The sequence below is a fragment of the Piliocolobus tephrosceles genome, chromosome 15, assembly GCF_002776525.5.
Source record: "Piliocolobus tephrosceles isolate RC106 chromosome 15, ASM277652v3, whole genome shotgun sequence".
NCBI lineage: Eukaryota > Metazoa > Chordata > Mammalia > Primates > Cercopithecidae > Piliocolobus > Piliocolobus tephrosceles.
Genome location: NC_045448.1, coordinates 44,570,928 through 44,586,354, shown reverse-complemented (window position 1 = coordinate 44,586,354; position 15,427 = coordinate 44,570,928). Strand labels below are relative to the sequence as shown.

General features: G+C 39.1%; 1 protein-coding gene across 3 annotated transcripts in view; it reads right to left on the bottom strand.

The window, feature by feature from the left end:
* The window catches only part of CAMKMT (calmodulin-lysine N-methyltransferase), a 416,779-nt gene that overhangs the window by 399,543 nt on the left and 1,809 nt on the right, over window positions 1-15,427 (bottom strand). For all 3 annotated transcript variants that reach the window (XM_023223811.2, XM_023223810.2, XM_023223812.2), the window contains exon 2: window positions 5,249-5,421. In XM_023223811.2, the coding sequence (XP_023079579.2) occupies window positions 5,249-5,421 (173 nt within the window). The remainder of the gene's footprint in view (window positions 1-5,248; window positions 5,422-15,427) is intronic.

Sequence of the window (15,427 nt, the reverse complement as noted above, 5' to 3'; positions counted from 1 at the left end):
TATGGGAGACAGGAACAATTTCTTGTGTCTACACAGCAAGCTTTATACAATAGATTACAATTCATGAGACAGGGAAAAGGAAATTTTAATTAAATAATTTTAGTATAAACATCTCCTGGTATCTCTTCGTTTATATACTTGCATCCATCTAATAACCAAGAGCCTCTTCTACAAAGTTCTAAGAAATAAAGTACCAAACGCCAGGCATAGTGGCTCATGTCTGTAATCCCACCACTTTAGGAGGTCAGGGCAGGCAGATCCCTTGACCCCAGCAGTTTGAGACCAGCCTGGGCAACACAGAAAAACTCCATCTCTACAAAATATACAAAACTTAGCTGGGCATGGTGGCATGTAACTGTAGTCCTAGCTACTTGGGAGACTAAGGTAGAAGGATTGCTTGAGCCTGGGAGGTCGAGAGTTCAGTGAGCTATGATCACGCCACTGCACGCCAGCCTGGGCAATACAGTGAGACCATCTCAAAAAAGAGAAAGAAAGAAAGTACCAGAAAGGCAAGAATATTTTGTCAAGAAACAAAATCCAAGAGTCATACCATGGATTTTCATTTTAAAACTCTCAACACTTAATTTGAAACAAAGAGTCGACCATCCACAGGTAGACAAGACAACAAACCTTGGGAATTTTGTAACCTAACTTTTACATTGTTCAAACCTTAGTTTCAGATGAAAAGTCACTAAGGGAAAATTATTCCTTCATTTTAAGTATCATCATATAAGGCTAACAGAAAATAATGGTCAAAGTTTTTTTTTGTTTGCTTGTTTGTTTTTTTTTTTTTGAGATGGAGTCTCGCTCTGCCGCCCAGGCTGGAGTGCTGTGGCCGGATCTCAGCTCACTGCAAGCTCCGCCTCCCGGGTTTACGCCATTCTCCTGCCTCAGCCTCCCGAGTAGCTGGGACTACAGGCGCCCACCACCTCGCCCGGCTAATTGTTTTGTATTTTTTTGGTAGAGACGGGGTTTCACCGTGTTAGCCAGGATGGTCTCGATCTCCTGACCTCGTGATCCGCCCATCTCGGCCTCCCTAAGTGCTGGGATTACAGGCTTGAGCCACCGCGCCCGGCCGGTCAAAGTTTTTATTAAGGCCGCTGCTTATATAAACAAGATACAAGTAGGTATTTTGAATTCACAAATACCTAGGTATTAACCCTCTTGGGGGTATTCATTTCAACTCTAATAAAACTTTAAGGAGACAGAAATTAATGGGTAGCAATAGTTTAAGATAGAGAAAACTAATTAAGATAGAGAAAACTAATAAGTATTGATAACAAGTACTGATCACCCTGTGTGTGTTATCTCTGTTAAGCTGTGGCAGGTGATCTCAGGCGGTAAGAACTGAGAAAGTGAAAATGGGGTTTACAATTATGATAACATCCCCAGTGTCTTTTTTTGTTGTTGTTGTTTTTGAGACAAGAGTCTCACACTGTCACCCAGGCTGGAGTTCAGTGGCACAATCTCATCTGACGGCAACCTCCACTCCCAGCTTCAAGCAATTCTCATGTGTTAGCCACCGTGTAACTGGGATTACAGGCATGAACCATCATGCCTAGTCAATTTTTTTTGTATTTTTAGTAGAGACAGGGTTTCAGCAGGTTGGCCAGGCTGGTCTCAAACTCCTAGGCTCAAGTGATCCACCCTTCTCAGCCTCCCAAAAGTGCTGAAACTACAGGCATGAGCCACTGTGCCCAGCCCAACATCTCCAATGCTTAGCCCCTTAATAGAACCTAGAGTAGGCTGGGCATGGTGGCTCACACCTGTAATTCCAGCACTTTGGGAAGTCAAGGCAGGTGGATCACTTGATTTCAGGAGTTCAAAACCAGCCTGGCCAAGATGGTAAAACTCTATCTCTACTAAAAATACAAAAAAATTAGCCAGGTGTGGTGGTACACACCTGTAATTCCAGCTACTCAGGAGGCTGAGGCAGGAGAGTCACTTGAACCCTGGAGGTAAAGGTTGTAGTGAGCTGAGAATGGGCCACTGCACTCCAACCTGGGTGACAGGTTGAGACTCCTTCTAAAAGAAAAAAAAAAAAACAAGAACCTGGAGCAGATCCACCATATACTATACATTGACAATCATTTCTCCAGTTAAAGATTGCAATGGCCTTCTCAGTAGCCTCTGATGATTCTGTCTTGCTCTTTCTCACCCTGTATATTTTCTAGTACCTTTGCCATCATCTGGGCATCCCCTTTTCCCAGAACTTTCAAGTACTTCCAGATCCAGTTTTTTTTTTAAATCATTTCCAAAAATCACTCCTATCTCTAAACTTCTATTAAGTGTGAGTATTCCACTCATTTTAAACGTAGTTATGCACAGCCTGGTGAGAGTTCTTAGACTGGATAGCTAACTTTCCTTATTTAATTAATTTTATTATTTAACTTCTATCTATTTCAGCTCCTTGAGCATAGTATTGTATATTTCTTTCTGTATATATATATATATATATATATATATGGTGCTATTAAATATTTATTGGTTTGAATTTAACACTATTCATCACTTTTTTTCAATCATCATTACTGCTGATTAAATAAACTTAAAAAATACAGAAGAAGATGACAGTACTCCACTCCATTTCTAAACCACTGCTTTGGGCTATCGCAAGTAATATTAAAAAAAAAAAAGAAACCTTGGCCAGGCATGGTGGCTCAAGCCTGTAATCCCTAAAGGGGTCTTGCTCTGTCACCCAAACTGGAGTGCAGCAGCATGATCATGGCTCACTGCAGCCTTGAAATCCTGGGCTCTAAGGATTCTCCTGCCTCAGCCTCCTCAGTACCTGGGACTACAAGCACATACCACCACTCCTGGCTAATTTTAAAAATTTTTTGTACAGACAGGGTCTCCCTATGTTGCCAAAGCTAATCTTGAACTCCTGGCCTCAATTGATCCTCTTGCTTCGGCCTCCCAAAGTACTGTCATTTTTGCACTAATGTGAACAGATACTAACTAGTTTGAAGTAAAAAAAAAATCTTGGCAGCCAATGAAACCAAAATTTTAGCTCAGTCACGATCTTTTTTCCAATTCAATGTCATATTTATACAGACATACATTTATTCTTTCAAAAATGAATATATCACAAGAAGATACATCACAAAGAACACTGCTGTTGGAGAGGAGTCCCAGTTTACTCTATAGCCTGGGCTCTAGATAGTACTACATGAGGATCATCTCCACAAGTGGATAACCATGACTTGCTTTGCAAGATCTCAAGAAGAGACTATTCCACATTCTCACTGGCTAATCCTTACCAGGGCCTTCAAGATGTCAGGAAATTATTCTTGCTACAATTTATACTTATTGTCTCTTTTCACCAGTGGATGTAGAAGATAAGTTTTAGAACTTTACACCTAAAGACCCCTACTGGATCACTCTGTCCTTCCTTGTCTTTAATTTCCTTCCAACTGTTTAATCATTTCCATTCCTGCTTCACAAAGTTATTGTAAGGATCACTTGAAATGGAATATATCAAAGCACCTAGCTCTGTATCTGACACAGATTAAGCATATACCTTTCTTTCCTAACCAAGGACAAAACTGATTATCTCCATCAAAATGCAAAGCAGGGCCGGGCCCGGTGGCTCATGCCTGTAATCCCAGCACTTTGGGAGGCCGAGGCAGGCAGATCATGAGGTCAGGAGATCAAGACTATCCTGGCTAACATGGTGAAACCGCGTCTCTACTAAAAATACAAAAAAAAAATTAGTCGGGTGTGGTGTTGGTAGCCTGTAGTCCCAGCTACTCAGGAGGCTGAGGCAGGAGAACGGTGTGAACCTGGGAAGCAGAGCCTGCAGTGAGCCAAGATCATGCCACTGCACTCCAGCCTGGGTGACAGAGAAAGACCCCGTTTTTAAAAAAAAAAAAAAAAAGGCAAAGCAGTTGGGGCATCCTAATTAGAATCTTATAATGAATGTACAGGTACACCCAAAAATCTGTAAGTTTGTATCTTTTATTTGGCATTTTCTTTACTTTTATTTGATTTCTTTTTTTTTTTTTTTTTTTTTTTTTGAGGCAGAGTGTTCCTGTGTCACCCAGGCTGGAGTGCAATGGCACAATCACAGCTCACAGCAGCCTCAACCTCCCGGACTCAATCAATCTTCCCACCTCAGCCTCCGGAGTAGCTAAGACTATAGGCACATGCCACCACGTCCAGTTAATTTTTATATTTTTTTGTAAAGGTGGGGTTTTGCCATGTTGCCCAGGCTGGTCTTGAACTCCTAGGATCAAGTGATCCATCCGCCTTGGCCTCCTAAAGTGCTGGGATTACAGGCATGAGCCACTGTGCCCAGTCGGCATTTTCAGTAAAATAATATTACAAAACCAGATTCTAATTGTTCTTTCCTGCCCATCCTAGTCAATTTTTATCCAAATCCCAAATTTTTAGCTATTATATCTTTTAAAACTTAGATATTCTAAACTAAAATAGCTCAAGAAACATATACTATAAATAGACATCCTTTGTGAAAATTTTTTTCTTAAAATTATTCCTAGCCTCACCTAAACCTTATTCAGTCACATTTCCACTTAAAATGTTTTTTGCTCTTCTTACAGTTACTGTAAATGTGCTCCTCCCTCCCTTCCAAAATGTGAAATCCTGTCAGAAAAGGCAGATTTTATAAAATCAAACACCTACAGTAATATTGCAACATGCTAGAATATAACTGTGAGAGAAAATTAATTCAGTGAAATGGTATCTCGTTCCTGCAGTCTGCAACTCTCTTGTCTCTTTCCTAATGATTTTTAAAGTCAGAACAGTCCATATGCTTCTTAGAATATCAGTGTTTTCACTTGAATTTTCTCCTTTAGTCTTAAGATTGATTCTATTCTGAAAGTAATAAAAATAAATAAATAGAAAAAATACCAAAGCTTGATTTTTCAGATTACTACTTGAAGGGTAGTTTGGAAAAATTCTGTTTTCACTTTCAGCCTTCTTTGCCTCAAAACAAACATGGCTTTTTGTCATAAACATATGCTATGACAGAATGTTTAAATGAACCCTTTGATTTGCAACCACCTTATCTTCCAATGACACTATATTTGTGAGGATTTTTTTCTTTAGTCTGACAATACAGCAAGACCCAGTTAAAAGAGCAGGATTTCCTAAAACAAGTTGTAAAACCTAAGTTCTGATAAAGATTGTCTGTAAACTCAATAGAATAAATAATGAGATTCTTATTAGATTGTTTTTCTTATCCAAGAGAAATCTAGTTTTTACACATCTTAACTACAATAATGGTTACCTTATGGATACACTGTATTCAGGACAGAAGATGCTTGTATATTGGACCCATGCACCAACCTCCTTTTCAGTTTCCCTTTCTTTGACTTCTGTTACTGAAAACAGATTAAATGATTCAAATCTTCTTACAGATACATGTCGCAGGCAATCATCCAGGTGTTTTTGCTTCAGAACCTTTGAAATAAAACCAAATATTGCAGTCATGTTATATAAACACATAGTAAGTTAAGTGTTCAAAATGTTCAAATTTTAAGTGGTAAGGGGACTTTCCCTTCCAATAATGACAGATTAGATAATTCACATATATCTCCTACTGAAGATATGGAGTTTTCTTTTATATGTATAAAAGATGAACAAAATATTTTAAAACATTACTTGAAGACATCAGAGAGCAAAGATAGTGAAGATTTACAAGTCTGATATCTTTTTTTTTTTTATTTGAGACAGGATCCTACTTTGTCACCCAGCCTGTCACCCAGCTGGGTTCAGGCGATCCTCCTACCTCAGGCTCCCTAGCAGCTGGAACTACAAGTATGCACCACCACGCCTGGCTAATTTTTTAAATTTTTTGTACAGATGGGGTCTCCCTATATTACCCAGGCTGGATTCAAACTCCTGGGCTCAAATGATCTCCAACCCTGGCCTCTCAAAGTGCTGGGATTACAGGTGTGAGCCACAGCACCTTGCCCGCAGTCTGATTATCTTTTTTTTTTTTTTTTTTTTTTTTTGAGACGGAGTCTGGCTCTGCGGCCCAGGCTGGAGTGCAGTGGCCGGATCTCAGCTCACTGCAAGCTCTGCCTCCCGGGTTTACGCCATTCTCCTGCCTCAGCCTCCCAAGTAGCTGGGACTACAGGCGCCCGCCACCTCGCCCGGCTAGTTTTTTTGTATTTTTTAGTAGAGACGGGGTTTCACCGTGTTAGCCAGGATGGTCTCGATCTGCTGACCTCGTGATCCGCTCGTCTCGGCCTCCCAAAGTGCTGGGATTACAGGCTTGAGCCACCGCGCCCGGCCGGTCTGATCATCTTTAAAAGGAGAAAACCTACGAAGGTTACTCTGACTTTTGCAACCACTTTTCTCCTGGGGATATTTGTCAATTCCAAAAGAAAGAATCGAGAAGATATGCTGCATCTTTAATAGCCTATGGAGCTAGGAGAGAAAAGTTGAATTTCAAAGCTTACCTAGGAATGGGGAGATATATTGAGTATGCAAGGTATGTATGTTTTAGCATAATGAATAATTTTGCTGGTGTTGTTGAAAGACAGATTTTAAAGTGTGGGAGATATCACCCAATAATAATGTTTGGATTTTATTTGGATCCTATTCCAAAATAATCAAATTATACAGAAAAATTATGATAAAATGAGAAAAATTTGAAAACTGATCAGATCTTTCACGACATCAATTAATTACTTTGGGTTGATGTGGTATTGTGATTTTTTAATGTCATTTTTATAAGTTCATAATGAAACATTTAAAGAAAAAAATGATATGTGAGATTTGCTTCAAAATAATGGTGTGGGGGGCAATGGGAGAAGTGAGATTAAACACCATTGTTCATGAGTTAAAATTGCTAAAGCTTATCAGTACCTGAATGATTATTGTATTCTTCTCTCTAGTTTTATATATGTTTGACATTTCCCATGATAGAAAAATCTTAGATATAAAATAACTTCTGACTCATAAGCAAACAAAAATAAATAGATATTTGAAAAGCCAAATATATTTGGAAACTAGGCAATGTACTTATAAATAACCTACGAACCAGAAAAATAACACACAATAAAAATTATAGGCCAGGTGCAGTGGCTCATGCCTGTAATCCCAACACTTGGGAAGACTGAGGCAGGAGGACTGCTTGAGGCCAGGAGTTCCAGACCAGCCTGAGCAACATGACAAGACCCCGTATCTACAAAAAATAAAAATAGGCTGGGCACAGTGGCTCATGCCTGTAATCCCAGCACTCTGGGGAGGCCGAGGAGGGTAGATCACCAGAGGTCAGAAGTTTGAGACCAGCCTGGCCAACATGGTAAAACCCCATCCTTACTAAAAATACAAAAATTAGCCAGGTGTGGTGGCGGGGGCCTGTAATCCCAGCTAACAGGGAGGCTGAGGCAGGAGAATCGCTTAAACCCAGGAGGCGGAGGTTGCGGTAAGCCAAGATTATGCCATTGCACTCCAGCCTGGGTGACAACAGCGAGACTCTGTCTCAAAAAAATTTAAAAATAAAAATAATTAGCAGGATGTGGTGGTGTGTGCCTGTAGTCCTAACTACTCAAGAGGCTGAGGCAAGAGGATTGCTTGAGCTTAGGAGTTTAAGGCTGCAGTGAGCAATGATCAAGCCATTGCACTCCAAACTAGGTGACAGAGTGAGGCTCTATCTCTGAAAAAAAACAAATAAAATTATAAAGTAATTTTGAATTGAATAATAGAAATACATTTCAAAACATATGACATGCAGCTAAATCCAGGCTTAGAGAAAAAAATATGGAAAGGTCAAAAGTTAATAAGCATTCATTGCAAAAATTTGAAAAATAAGCAAATTAGATCCCTGAAAGAGTACAAGTTAATGAAATAGAAAACAAACATAGGAGAGAGAATCAATAGCACTAAAGGTTGTTTCCTTGAAAAGATTGATAAAATTGATAAATCCTTAATAAGACTAACAAAAAAAGGAAGAAGTATCAATATGATATAGGGAGATTACTATAATATAAATCCTGTAGACATTAAAAAATAATAATGAAGGGATATTTATGAAAACTAACTTTGAAAATTTAGATGAAATGGACAAATTTCTAGAAAAACACAACTAATAAAACTGACACAAGAAGAAATGGAAAATCCCAATATTCTAAACTATTTCAAAAACTGAATCCATACATATAAAACTTACCACAAAGAATAATCCAGGCCCAGATTGCTCACAAGAAAATTATATGAAATGTCTGAGTAAGAATTAATGCAAGTCTTACTACATTCTTCATTAAATACTCAAACACCACTATGGGATAGATACCCATTACGTGAGAGAAAAAACTAGAACACAGGTCAGTTAAGTAATTTCCCCAACATCAGAGAGTTCACAAGAGGCAAACCCAAAGTTAAAATACAAGCTGCCTGACTACAGACCCTATACTCTTAATACCTCTGCTTGTAGAGAATATGATAAACTGGCATCACCTATCCATTCCAGCTTCCAAGATACCTTTCTATTTTATAGAGCTGGAAAGTTAGAAACTGCATTTCCCGGAATCCTTAGCAGCCAGAGTTTCAGGTATGATTCTGGTTTAACTACTCAGATGCACTAACACTAACATGAGATTTGAAAGAAGGAAAGATGGTGTTAACTATAATTCACCAACTTGTGCTGGTTAGAATAGTTGTAGAGATACTTGGTTTTTCTGAAGCAGCTTTAACAGAGGTCCCAGTGTTGACTCTACTTTAATGGAGAGTGAGAGGAAGCACAAGTGGCATCACCTCTCCTGGTACAGATCTAGAAGCAAGGTATGCTTCTAGAATCTATAGTCATGGCACAGCAGCTTCCTGTTCATCAAAGATCACAGCTAAAGTGATGTAATCCTGGAGACAGCTTCAGGTTCTTCATTGTGGTAGAGGCAGTATTTCTCTCAGCTGGCCAATTTCAGCTTTATACTGTGCTGGGACTCTGCTGTTCTGGGATTCATTCTTAGACTGTTTCTCCAATGATTTTGTAAGCACTTAATTCACTATGCTAACCCCCCTTCTGCTTAAAGTAGCTAGAGTGGTTTCTATTTTCTAAAAAGGAACCCTTATTCCAACAATGCATAATTCTTATGTGTAGAAGGGCAAACTGAGATCAAAACAATCGAGAAAATATATCAGTATGAATATATCTCATAGAAAAAATATGTTTAAATTTTATATACAATGTAGAAGTTTTAGAAGGTTAGTTTTTTTTTTTTTTTAGACGGAGTCTCGCTCTATCGCCCAGGCTGGAGTGCAGTGGCCAGATCTCAGATCACTGCAAGCTCCGCCTCCTGGGTTCACGCCATTCTCCTGCCTCAGCCTCCCGAGTAGCTGGGACTACAGGCGCCCGCCACCTTGCCCGGCTAGTTTTTTATATTTTTAGTAGAGATGGGGTTTCACCGTGTTAGCCAGGATGGCCTCGATCTCCTGACCTCGTGATCCGCCCGTCTCGGCCTCCCAAAGTGCTGGGACTACAGGCTTGAGCCACCACACCCGGCCAGAAGGTTAGTTTTTTAAATGGAGGATCAGAAAAGGTAGCCTCTCTTTGAAGGTTTTATTTGTTTTTAATTGTTTAAAAACCTTAATCAAAAGCAGGGTCCTAGCCAGGCATGGTGGCTCATGCTTGTAATCCCAGCACTTTCAGAGGCAAAGATGGGTAGATCGCTAGAGGCCAGGAGCTCAATACCAGCATGGCCAACATGGTGAAACCCCATCTCTACTAAAAATGCAAAAATTAGGCAGTGCATGGCATGCACCTGTAATCCCAGGTTCTTGGGAGGCTGAGGCACGACAATTGTTTGAGCCTGGGAGGCAGAAAGCACAGGAGGCATGAGAACTGTTTGAGCCAGATTGCACTACTGCACTCCAGCCTGGGCAACAGAACAAGATTCTGTTTAAAAATAATAATAATAATAATACAGGGTCTTATTATTGTCTGTCAACTATGGGCAACAGGAAGAAAAACAAACTACTCAACAGAGTTTACTCTTAGGAAAAAACAAAATATTAAATTTTTAAAAATATAAAATGTAGATATTATGAATTGTCTTCAATCTTGCCCAATTAAACTCCAAACAGTAAATACCTTTTTATAGTCTAAATTACTCTGATGTCAAGGTAATGGCACCATAAACCACTAATGTAAAAAATAATTTAAGTTACCACATGTATAATACTGGAAGGGGCTTTCATAGTTTAGTATGATCTGCATGATCTACGTGATCTACAATATGACAACAAGCTAATATTCAATGAAAGTAACAGGCAACATATTTAGAACAAGTAAGACATTTATATAATCCATGTTAGGTAAAAGTAATTACAATAGGAGATCAAGTCAAATTACTTTTGATGTTTCTTTAAAAAGAAGATACAGTTATTTTAAGGCCATCAATAATATTTGTAGTTTTATGAACTGAGAGGATACTCAAATCTCCCATCAAGTTAACCTTAAGGTAGATTATAACCTTATCATCTACAACTTTTAGAAGACCTCCTTCAAATACCCATGTTATATAATTAAATAATATTCAAATGAAATTATCTGGGGTGAAGGAATTAGTCAAGGCATTTTCTCAATCTCCTAAGTAAGTCAATAAGCCATTTAGTCAAATATCAATGCTATGCCAAGTAAGTTCATGTCAAAAGATTAAGTATCAGAAGAAAAAAAAAAAAAAGACATCAAGTCCTAAGGTCCCTAAACCCATTAGGTAAACAATATATAAAACTGAACACAATGGAAGTCAAAAACCCATTTATTAACCTGAAATGTTTGTTTACTTCAGAACTAACTAAACTGATCATAACTATACGGAAACCCTTATGAAGACCAGATGTAGCAGTTGGATAGAGGAGTAAGGCTAAACACAAAAGTACTGGTTGAAAAACTTTTAGAAGAGTAGCTAGATGCCCTGATTACATCATCAACACCAGGCAACTACACTTCCCCACAATGGAACTTTCATAGGTACATTTCTAGAGAAGATAAGTGACAGTTCTGATCTTAAACATCAAGTACAGCTTAAAGTAGTATAACAGGCTCTTCATTCTGATCAATATCCCTTTCCTTCACTTAGCTTCTAGATAATAGGCAGCGAGTCATATCTGCCAGAGAGGAGATTGCAATATAGAATGAGTACCCCTTATTCAAAATGGAACCAGAAGTGTTTTGGATTTTGAATTTGTTCAGATTTTGGATTTGTTTGGATTTGGGAATATTTGCAAAACATAAAGAGAAGGCTTGGGATGGGACCCAAGTCTAAACATGAAATTCATTTATTTTTCATATATACCTTATACACATGGCCTGAAGGCAATTTTATATAATTTTTAAAATAATTTTATGCACAAAACAAAGTTTTGATTTTATTTTAATTGCAACTCGTCACATGAAGTCAAGCATGGAATTTTCCATTCGTGGCAACATGTTGGCTCTCAAAAAGTTTCAGATATTGGAGCATTTAAGATCTTGAATTTTTGGATCAGGGATGCTTAACCTGGTTTCCTTTCTGGGATACTGGAACGAGAAAAAAAAGACCTGTAGATACTGACATTTGGGATCCCCCCCAATAAAAATGGCCAATTCCAGTTACCCTACAGTTAGGAGGACAGTAAACAGAACTCTGAATCCCTATATCTATATATGAATCTATGCTCAGGGATGCAAGTAAAAACCAGAAAACCTTATCCTTTATATGCAGAAGCTATATTGTTTCCCATTTTTAAGACACAGCAACAGGCCAGGCATGGTGGTCACACCTGTAATCCCAGCATTTTGGGAGGCTGAGGTGGGCAGAATGCTTAAGCTCAGGAGTTCAAGACCAGCCTGGGCAACATGGCAAAACCCCATCCCTGCTAAAAAAAAATACAAAAATTAGCCAGGCGTGGTGGTGTGCACCTGTAGTCCCAGCTACTCGGAAGACTAAGGCACAAGAATCGTTTGAACCCAGGACATGGAAGTTACAGTGAGCTGGGATCACACCATTGCACTTCAGCCTGGGTGATGAAGTGAGACTCTGTCTCAAATAATAATAATAATAATAATAATAATAATAATAATAATAATAATAATAGCTACTATTTATGGTGAGTCTATGATGTGGCAGATTCCAAGCTAAGCATTTTACAAATATTATGTCAAATACTCAAAACAACCCTCCAAAGTATGTGTTATTGCTCCCATTAGGTGAAGAGAAAACTGAGGTTAGAAAAGTAAAAAGTTGTCCAAATTCCGACAACTTACAGAAGACTTACATCACACCTATTACCAAAAGGATTTAAGATGGCTTAAAGAGATGAACAATACAACAAGATACCATTTGTGAAAAGTGGATGAGAAAGAAAAAAAGAAAGCAAAAGTAAGGATATAAAATAAAGTCAAGAATAAAGGTGAAACAAAAATACATTCCATAACAATCTAAATACTTGATATAAATCAGTGAAGAGCACACAGCAAGTGGTAGACCTAGGACTGGATCAAGATTTAGATGCATCTGATGCCAGTGTCAAGTTGTATGCTTGCCAAGTTAACTGTGCTTTTTCACAAACCTTTTTATTCTACTTGTTCTTCAAAATAACAAATTAAATTTGTCATCAATTAAATATTTAAATTGTCATTAAATAACAAATTTGTCATCAATTAAATATTTAACCTGTCATTAATTAAATATTACAAAACTAGTAACATAGAGCTAAAAGGGAGTTGTCGCTGCCCTAAAAGCCAAGTTGAATGTTTTAGAAAGATAAAGGTAAGCTGCTTAAAAGTTTACTATCAATTTAGGTGTTGGAAGCCAACTATAAACATTTGAAGAATTATAAATATCTAGAAAGATTTGGCCGGGCGCGGTGGCTCAAGCCTGTAATCCCAGCACTTTGGGAGGCCCAGACGGGCGGATCACGAGGTCAGGAGATCGAGACCATCCTGGCTAACACGGTGAAACCCCGTCTCTACTAAAAAATACAAAAACTAGCCGGGTGTGGTGGCGAGCGCCTGTAGTCCCAGCTACTCGGGAGGCTGAGGCAGGAGAATGGCGTGAACCCGGGAGGCGGAGCTTGCAGTGAGCTGAGATCCTGCCACTGCACTCCAGCCCGGGCGACAGAGCGAGACTCCGTCTCCCAAAAAAAAAGATTTGATACTCAGAAAATAACTTCACTTGGAATATGTATTGTTATTACAATTCACCTCTTAACCAACTTTTTCAATTGGCCAATCCAGGTAGAAGCATCCTGCTTTGATATAAACTGTACTCTGAAATATTCCATAATCAGATTCTTCAGCCAGGTAGTCACACCTCTAGGCAAGATTTTTCATTCGGTAGGTGGTTTGTAAATACATGTTTAACAGTCATTGCTACTCTTCCATCTGCCCTATGTCACCTCCTTTTAGGAACTGCCCCTCCCTTACTCTATGTAATTCTAGTGAGGTTGTTACCTTACCTGCCACAGGGTGGGCTGATGACCCAGGTTAGCCAAAGTGTCCCATTCTGGACACAGCAATTGGTCCAACCTTGGCCTATCAGAGTCCTTTGGAGGAAATGATTTGGATGTTGGGGAAAAGAGTTATTTCTTCTGGATTACTAGTTGGATGGATATGAAAGCATGGAGTTGCCAGTGGCCATCTTTGTCAACATGTAATGAGACTCAGCTAAGAGGAAAATAGAACAACATCCATAACCTCTACTGATATTGATTAATAAACTTCCAGACCTCATCTAATTTAAGTACTCGCTTGACTCAAATGTTGGCAATTTATCATGTAACCTGGAACCAAATGATGCACTAGGTCAACCAGGTTTTCTCTCAAAACCTGTGTTTTGTTCATTACAAAACACAGAAAATACTAAACAGTTAACATAAAGTAAAAGGCCATGAGACAGCACTGGAGCTCTATAGGGTAATGGAAAGACAGAATTGTAAAGGAAAAAACAAGCAAACAGAACAGATGTTCTGAAGATGTCCCACGAGACAGAAAAGGAGTCACGTATCTCTAGCACTGCTTAGATCCCTTATAGTTTTCCAGTACTAGATGCATATAAGTGCATATAAGTAGGAATGGTTCATTCATTTGAAATACATTTACTAAAAGCTTATAAATGTTTAATATATGTGATCGATTAAATTATAATAGAAAAAGATTCACTTCCTCTTTTTCACCTCCAAGGAAGGAGTTGTATTTCCCTGCCTCTTGACTTTGGCCTTTGACAAATACCTTACTTTGGCCAATTGGAAGTAAACACATGATGTGAGCAGGGGTTTAAAATGTGTTTCTGTGGTTGGGCTTGCTCTTATACCTCTGCTATCACCATGAGGACTTTAGCCCACTAGTCCAAAGATTAGAGACATATGGACCACATGTGCATCATAGAGATACCCAGGTGACTACAGCCTATGTCAGTCAGCTCCCAGGTGGTCCCCACATGCACCAACAAAATAAATATTAACTGTTGTATGCTACTGTGATGTTGTGGTTCTTACTGAGCAATACCTTACTGATAAAATACACTAAGGACTAGGTGCTATGCGCCATTTAAAGACTGACCTTACTCTCAGGCTTTCCACAGACACTTAACAACATCTACTAAAAACCAATTAACCAGGTCCTGTGCTAGATGCAGAGGATATAAACTAATAAAACATCACCTTTTCTCAGGGAGAATGCCCATTCTAGTAAGAAAGAGAGACGCTGATCACATGATCATAAAATAATATAAGGGGCTCACTGGTAGAGTGGGCTGAGGGTTTAACTTAGCCCAGAGGCATTAGGGGTGGCCTCACAGAATAGTTTGAAATGGAAGTGTGAAGAATGAACAATCATTCACCAAGTAGAGAAGATAAAAAGGCTCTAAGCAGGCAGATGTATACCATAAGTTTCAATGTCAGAACGTGTAGGGAGTTCATGTAACAGCCACAGCTGAAACTTGTCACTGTTCTCATTTAGACCGCAATTTATAATGAACGTAAATGCTGTAGCTTTTACTATACTAAGAATCACTGAAAGCCAGGCATCATTGCATACCCCTGTAATCCCAACTACTCAGGAGGCTGAGGTGGGAGGATTGCTTGAGCCCAGGAGTTACCTGCCTGGGCAACAAGTAAGACCCTAGCTCATTTAAAAAAAAAAAAAAAAAAAAAAGGAAGTTGGGGGGCGGTGGGCGCCGCAGGCACAGTGGCTCAGGCCTGTAATCCCAGCACTTTGGGAGGCAAGGCAGGTGAATTACCTGAAGTCAAGAGTTCGAGACCAGCCTGGCCAAAATGGTGAAACTCCGTCTCTACTAAAAATACAAAAATTAGCCGGGTGTGATGGCGAGCGCCTGTAATCCCAGCTACTCGGGAGGCTGAGTAAGGGAGAATTGCTTGAACCAGGGAGGCAGAGGCTGCAGTGAGTCAACATTGCAACCACTGCACTCCCGCCTGGACGACATAGTAAGACTCTGTATAAAAAAAAAAAAAAAAAAAA